General features: G+C 50.5%; 1 protein-coding gene across 1 annotated transcript in view; it reads left to right on the top strand.

The window, feature by feature from the left end:
• Window positions 1-15064, top strand: part of MYH9 (myosin heavy chain 9) — an 89787-nt gene that overhangs the window by 19495 nt on the left and 55228 nt on the right. The window contains exon 2 of the mRNA XM_081084770.1: window positions 12162-12513. Coding sequence (XP_080940896.1) covers window positions 12181-12513 — 333 coding nt within the window. The 5' untranslated portion in view covers window positions 12162-12180. The remainder of the gene's footprint in view (window positions 1-12161; window positions 12514-15064) is intronic.

Raw genomic sequence — 15064 nt, 5'->3', positions numbered from 1 at the left:
GTTTCTCAGCCTCCAGATGTGGATGCAGGAAGCCAGCGCTTGCCCATAGTTACATCTTCGCAGTGAGGTTACTTTTTTGCATTGGGTTTCAGCAAGCCGCTCCCTTGCTTGAGGAAAGGAAAACCGCGCTCTCAGCAGGACCAGAGGGAAGGAATTACTTCGCTGCGGAACCTGAATGGTTCACATTGCCCGTGCGCGTGAGGACAGCTCGAGCAAGCTCGGGAGATGCTATCTGCCGGACAGCAGGCTCGGTGTGTTCGGTGAACATTCCTAAGGGGCAGGCAGCCAACCACTTGTCAGCCTTGTCAAACTGGGGGCCAGTCTGAGGGCAGAATCTGCGCTCTTCAGGAGGGGATATTGTCCCTGAAATTACTTGCTTCTCTTTGCAGTTTCTCCTGGACTGCTGAGTGCAAGGTCATTACCAGGTAGGTGAGGCACGGGTATGACCTCACTATCCAAATATGGACTACTTTACAAGTAAGGTCAAGGGCCCAGTGCAGATGACTTTCCTGCAGATCCACAGACCCAGCCTGTGGCCCGGCCTCTTCCCATTTAGTGAGAGCTGCTGAACCTGTCGCTCATGTACCTGCCCGCCTCTCTCCCTCTCTCCTTCGACAGTAGACATGAGGGGTGAGGAGGGGTTGCCTTTGGAACGGTGAGCTCTTGGACAGCCAGGTTCCCAGATGACACAAAGTGAGCGTAAACCCAGCACTTGGAGCAGCTCACGTCACTTCAGCAAGTACTGATCGAGGACCTGCTCTGTGCCGTACCCTGGGCTCAGTCAGCACCTGAGTAGGGAGCAGGGGACAGTCCCTGCCTTCAAGGAGTTCTAGGGACGCTGGTGGGACAGGCAGAGAAGCAGTGGCTCTGGTGTAAGGCAGATTGCACTGTGGACTGCGGGGGTGGGGGGTGTAGAGATGAATAACATACTAGGGTGTTAGGAAAGGCTGCCTGGGCCATCTGGGAGCAGAGACATCTTCCAGGAGCCATGGCTAGAGGAGGGTGTCTGGAGGTGACAAGAGAGGTGGGCTGCAAAGATTGTTGGGTTTTGAAGGCCACGGGCTGTCATTCTGAAGGGGGCTGCCTGCAAGCTCGAATTGCTTTGTGCCCTGATTGATTAGTCAAGAGATTCATTTATTAAGGAATAGTTTCTGTGCCCAAAGCCATGTATCTGAGGCCCTGAGGACGGGGGTGGTATCTTAGTGGAGGAAACTCCGCTGGGCACTTTGGTCTGCGTGGCACCTGATGCGTGAGATCCATGGCGGGAGAGTTCCTGACCCTGGGCCAGACTGTTTGGAGTAGCAGCTCAGACGGTGAAATCTGTGCCACATTTGCCCCTCTCATGGCGTTGAACCACTTTTCCCCTAGCCGCCTCATAGAACTCTTTCCTCCTCTCTAGATAAAAAAGCCCCTCCTGGCTAATCCATGGTACTTTCCAACGGCTGGCCTTGCCCCCTTAAATTGAGGTCAGGGAGGGCGATCTTTTAAAAATACAAATCCAATGATGTCACCCCCCCCTACCTCCCACCTCCTGAGGTGGCCTCTCCTTATCCCTAGAATAAAATCTACATTCCTCCACATGGCTGATAAGATCCTGGGTAAGCTGCTGAGTTTATCCCCTCCAGCCTCATCTTCAGCTACCGCCCCCCCCCCCCCCCCGGGCCACCCAACCCCCCATTCCTTACACATACAGGGGGAGGGGAATCTATGCACAAAATTCTGGTGCCATTTTCGATGCTCTGGGGTCGTTGGGTGCAGGGCAAAGTCAGCATGACTGCAGGCCTCGCCTTCTTCAGTCAGGCAAATACCAGCATTTCTCATGTTCCCTGGGACTCTCAGGAGTTCTGGGAAGTCTCTCCATGGGTCTCTCTCTGAGGAGGGAAGGGCAAAGGGGGTGGGTTGGGGGTTCTGGTGCTAAATTCCTCTCTGCCCCCGTCTCTGGTCTGGTTTTCTTATCTGCTAAGCATCAGCACAGGCTGGGGTTGGACTACTGCTAAGGGAAACAAGTCCCAGCTTCTTCTGTAAGCAAACAACATTCCTGAGGTTGGGAGGGAGGGGGCCCTCTGCAGCCCTCCCAGTCCTCAGCAGCCCCTGGTCCTCCCCACTTCATAGCCTGGGGAGGATGAGCACCTTAAAGTGGGGAGCTGCAGTAAGGCTGGCCCTGGGGGCAGAGTGGCTGACCCCTCCCTGTAGATAACTGTTTTAATAGCCCTGCTGCTTCTACAGGAGGCTCCTGTACATCTCTGTCCTTGGTGGAGCCTGATAGCAGCATCTGAGTGCTGTGCAGGGTCGCACAGCTGGGCAGTACCAAGCCACACTCAAATCCAGCTCTTCTGCTGCTGGTCTCACGCACATCCCACCAGACCTGCGTTTCTCAGGTCAGCATCGAGAAAGTTTCCTGCAGAATGTTCCTGGGCCCTGTGCCTGACGGACAGAGGGAAGCGGGCTTCCTTGCCGCAGGCTTCTCAGAACTGCTGTGTGCATGCGACTCCGGGAGGCTGTGGGTGGCAGCGGGCTCAACCTTCCTGGGCCATGAAACCCTCTTTCCTCAAGCAAAATCACTGTGTTCGGGAGTCACCGTACTGTGCCACGTTGTTCTCTGGACTGATGTCACCTGGAGAGTCACCAAACTTGTAGAAACTTTTCATAGGCCCCAGGTGTCCTTCTAGGAAGAATTAAGACTAATTAGGTCAGGAGGACAAGAGACAGGAGTTGGGAGGGGACTTCCTATTATTAAGTGTTGGATTCTTTGCTGGGAACTTGAGTTATAATCCCTGTGATGGTAGGTAGGCATTTTTTCTTATTCTAGAGTGAGGAGATTCTCCTGGTATTAATTAACAGCTTTGAGATCATAGGAATTGTGAGCAGGAGATTGAGACGCAGTACGTCTGACTCCAAACTCAACCCCATTGCATTCTCTTATTGTGCATTGTAAATACCTGTCTTGGGGTTTGAAGAATCGGCGCTCCACATGGCAGTGGTTTTTCTAAGTTCTGTCACTCTCTTTTGAGTTGGCACCAAAGATTGACGCCTGTAGCACTTGCTCAGTTTTTCTCCAGAAGCGGCAGGAGGGCAGCCTGAGGCCTTCCCATGGGTCCCAGCGAGGGCTGATGCCTGCCCGCTAGCCTATGCCAGCTGAGGTCCTATGGGGGTGTGTCTGGTGGTAGATGGTAGGCGCCTCCACGTTGGTCAATCAGGGGACACTAGAAATTTCCAGAAAACGGAGATGGTTTAGTCAACCTTATGAAAAGTTTCTTGGGGACCAAGAAATAATTTTTACTCCTGCATCTCTTTGTGGATTGAACGCTCTAATCCTTTTTCCCCCTTTTTTGTTTTGAGGATATAAGAAAATTAGTCCATTAAAAAAAAAGTAGTCCATAAATGGCTTGGGTTTTGTAACAGAGTAGGTGGCTGTGACCTGTGCGTGCTTTCACCTTGGGTCAGCTCTCCAACTCTCTGGCCCTCTGTACAGCTCAAGGGGATTTTCCAGCTTCTAACAAACCTTCCCCACCACTCCTTCCTCATTTTTGCCTTGTTCCTTATGCATTCATTCAGGAAACTTTAACCGAGCCCTGCTCTGGGTCAGGCATTGTGCTAGACATTTGAAATAAAAATGAACGAGACCGCTTCTGTCCTCAGATAAGGCTGCAAATAATGAGTGTGGGTGCAGAGCGGGAGGGACACAAAGAGGAGGGAAGTGTTTTTGCAGCAAACAGGGGAGGGCCTTCGAGAGGAGAGAGCATTTGGACTGAGGCTTGAGAAAGGGTTCCTGGTGCAGAGGACATACCAGCTTCTTCCAAGGCCTGCAGGCATGCGCAGAGAAGGATGTGAGCAGGAATGGATTAAGCCGCAGAGAAGGGCAGAGGAAGAGGCAGGGCTGGAGCATTGGAGGAGATGTATGGGCAGAGCAAGGGCCTTCTCACCATGCAAGGATGGTTAGATTTTGTCCTGGAGATGTAAAGCCATTCAACTGTTTTGAACTGGTGGTGATATCAGTAAAATAGGAAGTAGCATGAATAGAAATGGAGCTGCCAAGTCATCCTGTAGGCAACAAGGGGGGTGGAAAGCCTCAGGGGAAGGGCAGTAAGGAGGCAGCTGTGCAGCTTAGAAAGGAGGGGCTGTGGTCATGGACTGGAGCTGGGCACCAGCGGTGGGGTTGGCAGAGCACTTCTCATCCTCCAGGGAGATGTTTACAGTGATTGTCTTGGGTGACCAGGTGACCAGTCTTTCTTAGAGATGGAGACCCAGAAGACAGTGCAGGTTGGGGCAGAGGGGGGTACGGGAGAGTTCAGGTATGATGGTGCTTGTGGGTCCTCCAGGATGGAGACACCTGTCTGGTTGGTGCTCAAGGTCTGGGAGGAAAGTTCTGGGTGGGAAACACTCATCTAGGTATCATCCCTGGAATTAACACTGTTTTGCCAAAACCATTAAAAAATAGCCTTTGATGGCATTCCCAGGATGGTGGGATGAGCTGATACAGCATGAGAGCAACCCCTCCCCCTCCCGCAGTGTGGCTGCTGCCTGTCTGTCTTCCATTAGTCGCCTGGACCTCTTGATGCTGATGAACTCTGCTTATGAGTCACTGTCTGAACTACTGTGTCAGAGGTTCTGGAGACTCAGGCCCTGTCTGGGGAGGCACATGTGCCTTCTTTGCCTGATTCTTTTTTAAAAATCGGGCATTTAGGAGTCTTTACGTTATAGTCCAGTAGTGGGTTCTGGGCAGATCCCTTAAATTCCGTGTATTACAAGGGACAGTCTCCTTAGTGATGGTGTCGTCCAGGATGGTCATTGTTTGGGCCCCGGGAATTATTTTACTCTGAGGACTTCTCTGTTTTAAAGAGATTGGGCTTGTGCAGTTCACTGTTGGGAGAGTCTTTACAAAGTTGAGGTCTGGCTTCTGTTCAACATTTGCTCATACTAACCTTTACATTAGTGGTTCTCAACTGGGGGTGATTTTGCCGCCCCTCTTCCCGAATCACCACCTTCGGCAATGTCTGGAGATACTTTTGGTTGGTATATCCGGGGATGGGGTGCTGTGTTGATTAGTGAGTACAGGCCAGAGGTACTGCTAACTACCCTACACTGCACAGGACAGTCCTTCACAACAAAGACTTACTTGGCCTGAAATGGTCACAGTGTTGAGGTTGAGAAACCCTCCCTTACCTGATCACGTCCTTTTATGGTTCGTGAAAAACAGCACCGTCTTCTCCCTTGGCCTGGGATCCTTTTCTACCATTCCCCACTCACATCAATGTTCCATCCATCTTCCAGGATCCAGCTTCAATGTCATCTCTATGAACTCTCTCTCGAGCTTCCACGTTTTCCATTCAATTACCCCTTTCTCTCTGTTTCCACAGCAAGCTGCTCGCTCCTGTCTTCCTGCAGAGTCCTGTGGTGTAGAGCTGGTTGTTTACACGGTCTCCCCTCTGCAGTGACTGTTACACAAAGACAAGCGTCCTGTCTCATTGTCACCTATGTTCAGTGTTGAACTAACAGCCTTGTGAGGTAGAGAGGGTGACACGAAATGTTATCTGCATTTACAGTGCGCCAGAGAGGTGGCATGTGCCCAAGGTCACAAGCAAGTACTTCTTAATCCAGGTGGCATCTATCTATTGGGCGCCCACCATGCTTGTTGGGTGCAGCAGTTAACAGGACAGAAAACCCAGGAGCTTGCTCTGTCCACTCTAAATAAAGCCCCAGATTGGCACTTCAGCGATATGTGTCATCCAGTACATGATAAACTCCTTGGGTGTCCTTTATACCTTTGTCACAATATTTTTGCACATAGATCCTCAGTATGATTTGGTTGACTGAGTACATCTAATGGGTTTGAAATTTTCTTTATTATTTCAGTAGCTGCTTTCATAGAACCATCCTTAATAGTTTATTTAACTCAAAAGCAATGGCTGGCTTGGCCCTTGTGGTTAAGCATGGACCTATGAACCAGGAGGTCATGGTTCGATTTCCGGTCAAGGCACATGCCCGAGTTTCTTTCGGACTCGATCCCCAGTAGGGGGCGTGCAGGAAGCAGCTGATCAATGATTCTCATCATTGATGTTTCCTCTTTCTCCCTCTCCCTTCCTCTCTGAAATTAATTTAAAAAAGCAGTGGCTGTAAGGAGAAAGAGAAGGGGCATATCCACCTGTGCTCCCTGGGATGGGGGTAGGATGAAAAACAATCAGAGGAGCTGTTCGCATCCATCATTGATTATGCTGGAAAAGGGCTCCAGGGTCTGGGGTGAAGCTTGGGTCTCTGGTCTGGAACCTTGGTTCAGAGAACTTAAATGGCTCGCCCAAGGCCATGTCCCACATCCTCTTACATCTTGCTTAGCGATTTAGAAGTGGGAGAAGTCTCTTGTACAAACCAGCACAAAGAGAATATGGGGTTTGCAGCTTTAAATTGGCAAATTAATGTCTGTTTTACTGGTTTGCTTAACCAGGGGTTCTCAGTGGAACCTGAGTGGAAACTGAGCAGAGCATTGAAGCCGAATGGGTCTGAGTGTGAACCTGGGTTTTGGGACCTGTCTGAGCCTCATTTCCCTCACCTGTAAAATGAATATGACAATATATACCCTATAAAATGATTGCCGGCCTTGAGTGAGAAAACAGAGAGCTTATTAGCAGGCTCTCCGTGCTTCGTATCTTTGATGAGGTGGGCTGCCTTCAACGCTCCAAGCCTAGAATTGGCCCATGGAAGGCTTTACATAATCCTAGTTGTCTAGGAATGGAAACGCTCAGTCTTTGGACCAACGATTTGTCCTAGTAGAATAAATTCTGTCTTTAAGGGGCTAGTGGTTTCTTTTCCAGACAAGCACACAAGTAAGTAAAAAGAGAACCCGAGGGAGGGAGGGAGGGAGGAGGGGATTCTTTGGGAAAACAGGAAGGAGTGAAAGGTCCAAGTAGATGTTTTGCGGGGTGGGGGGCGGGAGGATGGCAGTGGAGAAGGAGAGAAGGCAAATAATCGAGGAATTACATTTTGGGTTGAAAGCAGAGGTTTTTGGTTAACCTATTTACTTTCAGTTTCATCATTTCCTGAGCGTCCTAATTTAGCCTCTGGTGTGTCCTCTCGATTATGGCCTAAAAAGGCAACTACTTGGGTTTCTTGGAGTTGGACTGGCACCCACAGGAAGCCACATGGGAAGGGCCTGGAAGGGCCTGCCTCAGCCTGATCTGATCTGCAATGGGAAAGAGTGGCCTTCTTTCTCCTTAACTCCTTGCTGGCTGGCCAAGCCCCCCCACCCCTGCCCCGTTCCCAGGGCTTCCTGAGGGCCCCTAATCTGAGCCAGCAAGGTCTTTCCTGCAGACAGTTTTCTAAGTGCTGGTGTGGCTGCTGCTCCAGTGGCTGTGCTCATCAACCCCTTTGGCAAACATTTTGATAACATATCTCAGGGCCATAAAAATGTCCAGATTATTTTGATCCAGTAATTCTGGCAATTTATCTCAAGATGGTCCACTATATAAGAGGAAAAAATCTAGTAGGTAGCGAGTTATTAAAAATCACTTTGGAATATTATGTAGCCATTAGAAGTGGCCTTGGAGTTAGGAGTCTTGGGTTTGAGTCTTGGCTCCCCCAGCTCTGTGACTGAATGGAGGTAGTTCCCTCTCGGAGCCTCTGCACCATCACCTGTAAAATGAAGCATTTTGGTAAAAATGGTCAACAAGCAAACTATGGCCCTCAGGGGAAATGGTCACAGGAAGTAGGGAAAATACCAAATGTGAACTTCGCTCTTTGCCTAACGTAGTTAAAAATCAAGTGTTTCTGTGACCCAGGACTAGAAAGGACCATTAAAAAATAAAAGAGAGAAAACTGATATATTAAAAAGAGAGAGAGCCCTAATTCGTTTGGCTCAGTGGATAGAGCGTCAGCCTGCAGACTGAAAGGTCCCGGGTTCGATTCCGGTCAAGGGCATGTACCTTGGTTGCGGGCACACCCCCAGTAGGAGGTGCACAGGAGGCGGCTGATCGATGTTTCTAGGTCTCTATCCCTCTCCCTTCCTCTCTGTAAAAAAATCAATAAAATATATTTTTTAAAAAAGAGAGAGAAAAAACTGATTTTTGGGGGGAGAGGGTCAGGAATTTAGGGAGATATTTTTCTTTATTTTGAAAACCTTTACATTACATTCAGTTTGTTTGTTTTTTTAATTTCAAAGTGACTATTTAGCAGGGTCCCAGGATGGGGTGGGCATGCTGGCTGCTGCATCGGGTAGACTGCCTCCTTGGTACCCTTTCTCTAGTGCCCCTCATTTCATTTCTGACACCTCTTGACGGTGGTGGCTTACTCCACCTGCATCCTTAGAGGTGCGTGGTAACCTGTCCGCATCCCCGGCTTCCCCACTGGGCACACAGACTCAGCAGCCGCTGGGCCTGGGAGCCTCTTTACCGTACACAGGTGGCGCTCAGCGGCAGCCCTGTGGCCTCCGAATGCTTGAATGTGATGTTCCTGTCCAGGCTGGGTGGGAGGGCTTTAACTGCAACCCCACTGTTTATCGTGACCTCTGTGGTCCTCCCCACCAATCCAGCCCGTGTATTGATCTTGGCACTACTGCTCCCCCGCGTCATTCCAGCAGAATTGCTGAAACCAGATAGCTCTGTCCTTGGCCTGGCTCAGCAGCGCCCAGCCATGTTTAATGAAGAGTTCTGCCCAGAGAGAGGCACTGAGGCGAGTGGGCACTCCTCAAGCCCACCATCCGTGGGTGCCTTGGCACCACGGCCCTCTGTGTTGGTCCAGCTCTGAGGGAACGCAGTGGGTCTCCCTCTGTTACAGGAACTGTGGCTTGGCCCCAGGTCTCCGATAGGTATTGGAGGTGGACAGGGCTGGCCTGTAACTGCCCCTTCCCTCCTTCTGAGGCCTGAAGGTCGGGTCGAACGACCAGCCGAGGGCGGTGGGTTGGATGGATTTTCCCCGTCACCTGCGCATTATGGCCCTCCAGCACAGACCCACCAATGAAAGGGCCGGGCAGTCTACCCGATTTCCAGGGTAGGCCGAGTGCCCAGGCCTGCAGCCTGAAGGGAGCCCAGCTGCTGCTGTGATGCCAGGCCTCCAGATAGGTTCTTGGCTGTTGGTCCCACCAGGGGTGGTGTTGCTGGGGTGAAATGGAGTTTGATGAGGGCCAGAGTCATTTAGCCATCAATGATGGGCTGCTTGGAGCAGCTCACAGGCCAGGGGAGTGAGAATATTGAGTTTTAATGTGCTCTGCTTTTTTCTTTTCTTTTCTTTTTAAAAATCCTGGAGGATATTTTTCCCATTGCTTTTTAGAGCCAGTTGAAGGGAAGGTGGGGAGGGGAAAGAGATTGGTTGCCTCCTGCACAAGCCCCAACCAGGCTGGGGATCGAACCTGCAACCAGGTACAGAGCCCTTGACTGGGAATTGAACCATGACCCTTCAGTGTGTGGGTCGATGCTCCAACCACCGAGCACACCAGCCAAGGCTGTGCTCTGCTTTTTGACAGGCCACATGGTCCACACCAGGAAGGCTCATTCTCAGCCTCCCTGCCCGCTTGCTCAGTAAATATTTGTTGAATGCTGTGGAATGCCTACCTCTGCGCTCCCCATGTCCCACTCAGCTTATCAACAGTTTCAGCCCAGCTTCAGTGCCAGCCTGACTTTTTGTTTTGTGGGACCCCAGGCACAAGTGTGTCGGGAAGAGCCCAGGCCTGGGGGCCAGGAAGTTCTGGGTTAGGATCCTGCGTCATGACTGGGCTGGGAGACTGGACAAACGACTTGCTGTCTCTGAGCCTGTTTCCTTATTTATAAACTGGGGGTAATAAAAGCTCTTTTTTGGTGCTTGATGGTTAAGTGAGGTTGGAAATAAACAGAACTTGATGTTGGTAGTATCTACATACTTAATGACAGTCCCTTTCCCTCCTTCTCTTGGAGGGATCTTGTAAAGGATGTAGTATATCCTCAGGTTTCACTGGGCTGGGTCAGTGAACTCTTAACCAGCAGCAGATTTAGGATTTAGGAGGGGACAAAGTTCAGGTGACTCCCTTTTTGCATTCTGATGGGAGATTGTCTTACCTTTTATGAGTTTACGGTTTGCAAAACGATTGAGAACCAGCAGCCTGTGAGACCCTGTGCTTGGCAGTCATTGCAAGTTCCTGAGCAGGGCAGTGAACAATGGGGAGACTGGTTTGGGGAGCTGGGATCCTGAGACTTTGGAGAGGCCAACTGGCCAGTGGTCAGATAAACAACGGACAGGCAGATGACAGCTGGTATTTATGCTGGCGGAGAGAAGCCTTCAATTGCTTGAATGGACTGGCCAGTGTGGAAGCAAGGACAGCTGGAAGTAAGATGCCACCTGCCTAGACCCCAGACCCACACGGAAGATTAGGGCTGGCCAGGTGGTTTATAGCTGTTCTGCTCATGCCTTGTTTGCTGCTGCCTAACCCTGGGCCCTGCCTTCTCTTGGGGGGTGGTCCTTGCAGGTGGATGGTGCCCTGGTCCCCAGAGAGGGGCTTCCAGGGTTTGCTTGTGCTGAAAATGTAAACCAAGCCACCAGCTGGGGGAGCTGGGGAGGCTGCCAGGCTCTGCTCCCTGGACTTGCCTGTTGGGGGGAACCAGCAGATTTCCTGGAAAACAGCCCCTCCTGGAGTGAGTCCAAGGGAGCCCTTTAGCCTTGATCTGGAAACCATTTAATGAGCCCAGATAAGAAGGCCTGGGCAGCCCAGACTTTTCCTTTTGTTTTCTCCCTCCCAACCCTCCAGCTTCCTTGGCATCCAAGTCCCTTTTGGAATCTGGAAGCATGAAAGCCTGTGTGACTCTGTGTTTGGATCTGGGGTCCTCCTGGCTTCCAGTGCCTGGGCTGGGGACCTCGATCTCGCAGGGAAAAGCCTGCCTGTGTTTGAGCAGGCAGTGGGCTTCTGGGCGGTTCCTCCAGTGGCATGGCTGGCTCTGTTGCCTGGGGTTTCTGAGTCCTGCTTTTGGTTCACTCAGAGCAGCTGTTCTCTGAGCTGACCCGAGCCTGAGCCTGAGCCTTTGCATAGGAAGCAGTTCTGTGGTTGCCACTGTGGAAAGGCCACGGACCAGGAGTCCGGAGCTCTTCCTGGGTGACTGCACAACGCCCTTACCTCCAGGAGCTTTTGTTTCCTCATCTGTAAAATGGGATAATAACACGTACCTTACCAATCTCACAGGGTTATTATGACAAGGATCTCTCCAGATAGCAAAATATATGTGAAAGCGCTTTATGAACAATAAAACCACACAGGTGTAAGGGGTTATTATTTCATCATCTTTATTTTGCAAATGAGTTTCAAAACAGGCAAACGCACATGTGCTTACGTTCTTCTGGCCCTTAATTATGAGGGTAGCCTCTGCACACTGGTGCTTCAGAGAGGGAAGCACTGGCTTCTTTTCTTCTCGCCGCATTTCTTTGGGCTTTATTGTCAAGATGGAATTAAAATGTATTGGCAACATATTGGTGTTTTTTTAAAAAAATAATATTTTATTGATTTTTTACAGAGAGGAAGGGAGAGGGATAGAAAGTTAGAAACATCGATGAGAGATAAACATCAATCAGTTGCCTCCTGCACACTCCCTACTGGGTATGTGCCCGCAACCAAGGTACATGCCCTTGACCGGAACTGAACCTGGGACCCTTGAGTCCGCAGGCTGATGCTCTACCCACTGAGCCAAACCGGTTAGGGCAACGTATTGGTGTTTTATTTTCTTTTGGTTGACTCTGTGAAATAAGAAAAAATTTTTAAAACTGGAAATTTCCACTGTGTGTAATTGTAGTCAATTGCCCATTTTTTGGCTAATTAGGAACCTGTTTTTGTTGGAAGTTCTCTTAAATTGTGTGGTCATTTTTCTGCCTTTATAGGCATGGCAGCATGACTATAACTACACCTATCTTTGAGACTCTTAGTGCTCGTCATGTGGCATAATAGTTGTTTATAGATTAGTTGATCGTGTATCGATCCTAGAATATACCTTCCTATTAATTTCTTACAGCATCCCTGATATTACCTTGTTTTCTCAGCGATGTACATCTTTCTCCCAAAAGTAGAAGCAAGGAAATTTTGGCAATTTGTGCAGCCTGGTTATATAGAGTTTTACTGCACTGTAATACTATCTAGTTTGCAAAGATAAGAGGTGCATGTTAGCGATTCTTGTGTGGCTAGTGTAGTTATATCTAACGTTTGTCCTTTTTTTCTCTCTCAGGTCCTGGCTGTAAGTCACCATGGCGCAGCAAGCTGCTGATAAGTATCTCTATGTGGATAAAAACTTCATCAATAACCCCTTGGCCCAGGCTGACTGGGCTGCCAAGAAGCTGGTATGGGTGCCTTCTGACAAGAGCGGCTTTGAGCCCGCCAGCCTCAAGGAAGAGGTGGGCGATGAGGCCATTGTGGAGCTGGTGGAGAACGGGAAGAAGGTGAAGGTGAACAAGGATGACATCCAGAAGATGAACCCGCCCAAGTTCTCCAAGGTGGAGGACATGGCGGAGCTCACGTGCCTCAATGAAGCCTCGGTGCTGCACAACCTCAAGGAGCGTTACTACTCAGGGCTCATCTATGTAAGTGGGCCCGACTCTGAGGCAGGGGGCTCTAGGTCTGCCCCCCGCGCCCCCCCCCCCCCCCCCCCGCCAAGATCCTGGGTGCTGGCTCTCTGGGAGAGAAGGGGGTTTGAAGGAATGCAGGGTTAGCATCCTTGAACTTCAGTATCTGAACATCCTAATGGAATGTTCTCATAGCGTGACTTTTATCTCTCCTCTCCATAGCCAAAACCACAACAGGAAGCCTGGCTTAGGTCGGTGTAGGGAGGATGTGACATGTGTGAGGTACGCTCACGCACTGTCCTTGGTGGAGATAGGAAGGGCCAGTGTGATCAGTTCCTTCTCAAGGAGGGGAATGTGTGCCCTGGTTTCCCACTTGTTCCTCCTGCACCACCTGGTCCCTTCCTGCCTCCCCCCTCACATCTGTCAGTGTGGCTTGCTTCCCTAAGGAGTGTGCTTTGAGCAGAGAGGCAAGCTACCAAGAGGCAGGCTTGGATTCCTAGTTCATCCAGCACTTTAGGCTGGTCCCATGCTAGGCTTACAGTGCAGAGAACAGCATGTACAAAGGCCCACAGCATGCAAAAGACAGGGCGGTCTTTTCCCTTTCCTCCAGCTAGTAGGGTTACATTCGCAGGACGGCAGCTCATCACCCTGTAGAAAACGTCAAGAGATGAGCATTTATTTACTCATTCCCTTGGTAACACGCTCCAAGCTCCTTTGGCCCTAGGGTCACAGAGTTCTTTCTCAGATCCATCCCAATTTTTTCTGTTCAGTTTAGAGATATTTCCTTCTGGTTTTGTCTCCAGTAGGGAAGAAATATCTGGTTCTTATTATTCCTAAAATAGCTCTTTATTTAATTATGCTGTTGTATTCACCTTGGCCTTTTTGGCCTTGGAGCGGAATAAAACAGTTCTCAACATTTTTTTTTAGTTGGAGGAAGAAAACATTTAGATCATTACAACCTTCTCATTTTATAGCTGGCAAAACTGAGTCTCGGCCTGAGTGGTTTGCCCGTGATCATGTGTATCATAGAGGAGACACCGGGCTCATCCTGTTACAGGGAGGGTGAGAGACTCCCAAAGAGCCAGCCATTTTCTGTACAATTTCACGGCGACTTCAACGCACGTTTCCCCAGGGCACTACCCTTACCCCACACGACTGGCACTTCTGAGTGCCCTGCAGTGTGCTCGGGCCATTTTGGATTGCCCAGAAGTCCTGACTGGGCTAGACTGTGTGCCAGGACTGCATTGCCTTGCTGATCGCAAAGCTGGTCTGTGGTCATGAGGTCCTCATTCTTGCTGTTGATGGACCACCCTGTGGGGATGAGCTTGATTAGTCAAGGACCTGTCAGTGAGGAGACACAGAACTGCCTACCTGGAAAAGTCCTTCTATACAGGCCAGCTTAGCCCATCCTTCTTATATGACAGGTGGGAAGAGGTAAGGCCCAGAAAGGGCAAGGGGCTAGCTCAGAGTCACACAGCGAGGCATTGGCAGGGCTGAGACTGGAACTTCGGCTTCCTGACTCTCCCTCCACCCAGATATTTCTCTGTTTCTTGGTGAGAATATTGTCTGGACCAAATTGAAAAGCCCCTGCCCCTCGTGATATTAACTGCTGAAATTCAGAATTAGTGACCTGCAAAACCGAAGGGACCTTAAAGTCTCCCTCCGCTTGGACTTTTACTGGTGTCACTGTTCATCTTGGGTCCCGTTAGCGATTTGTTGCGTGTGAAACAAGCCGGAGGCCTGCATGCAGTTGCCTATGCCAGCTGGCTGCGAATGGCCTTTCCCTGCTTCAACTAGGGGTATTACTTGTTAAAGTGCAGTCAATGTTAGTTGCCTCATCTTTCCTCTAAAGTGTGGGTTTACTCAGTAGGCGGGCATGGTGGGTAGGACCTGAGCTTTTTCTCTAGAACTCTCTGGCTGGAGGCACAAATCCTCCTTTTTGTTCCTTTGCTGTCACCTCCCGTGTGCAGCTCCTCTTGCCTCAGACCAGCCTCCTCCTCCTAAGTGTTGTCACCAGGAAGGAAGTTGGTTGTCGCTGCAGTTGCCCTAATGAAGACCCCAGCAGGTGCAGAACTGTGGCGAGATCAAAGCCACTTGGTGGGGCTGCCTGGGTGGGGGTGGCCACCCCTTCCCCCCGATTCACAGTCCACCTCTCTGCACACAACATTCCAAATTGCGACACCGGGAGCCTTTGTGCAGCATGTTTGCCTGGCCTTGTGGGCGGTGTGGCTAATTCTGCACCACAGCTGCTCTGTCTGTTTCTTTGGGGGGTGAGGCTCTGGGATAGGGGGCGGTCAGGCACAAAGAGCCTCTGTGGCCCGTGAATGGAGCAGCTTCCTGGCGTGGCCCGTGTGGGAGCAAAGCCACTTTGCTCAGTGTCTGCGCCTCCACGAGCATCCAGAGAGAGTGGCTTGCAGCCGAGCCTCCTTCCTCCCACCTGAGCTGCTGTGCTCATTCCCCAGGGCTCAGTTTGATCAAATCCACTGATTTCGTGGGATTAGCCCAGAGAACTTTGAGGCCCCATAGAACTCTCCACAGGACCATCTGCCCACCCAGCTGTCAGAAAGAC

The sequence above is a fragment of the Myotis nattereri genome, assembly GCF_964212035.1.
Source record: "Myotis nattereri genome assembly, chromosome: 2".
Lineage (NCBI taxonomy): Eukaryota > Metazoa > Chordata > Mammalia > Chiroptera > Vespertilionidae > Myotis > Myotis nattereri.
The sequence above is the reverse complement of the archived record's forward strand: the minus strand, read 5'-3'. Positions and strand labels throughout refer to the sequence as shown.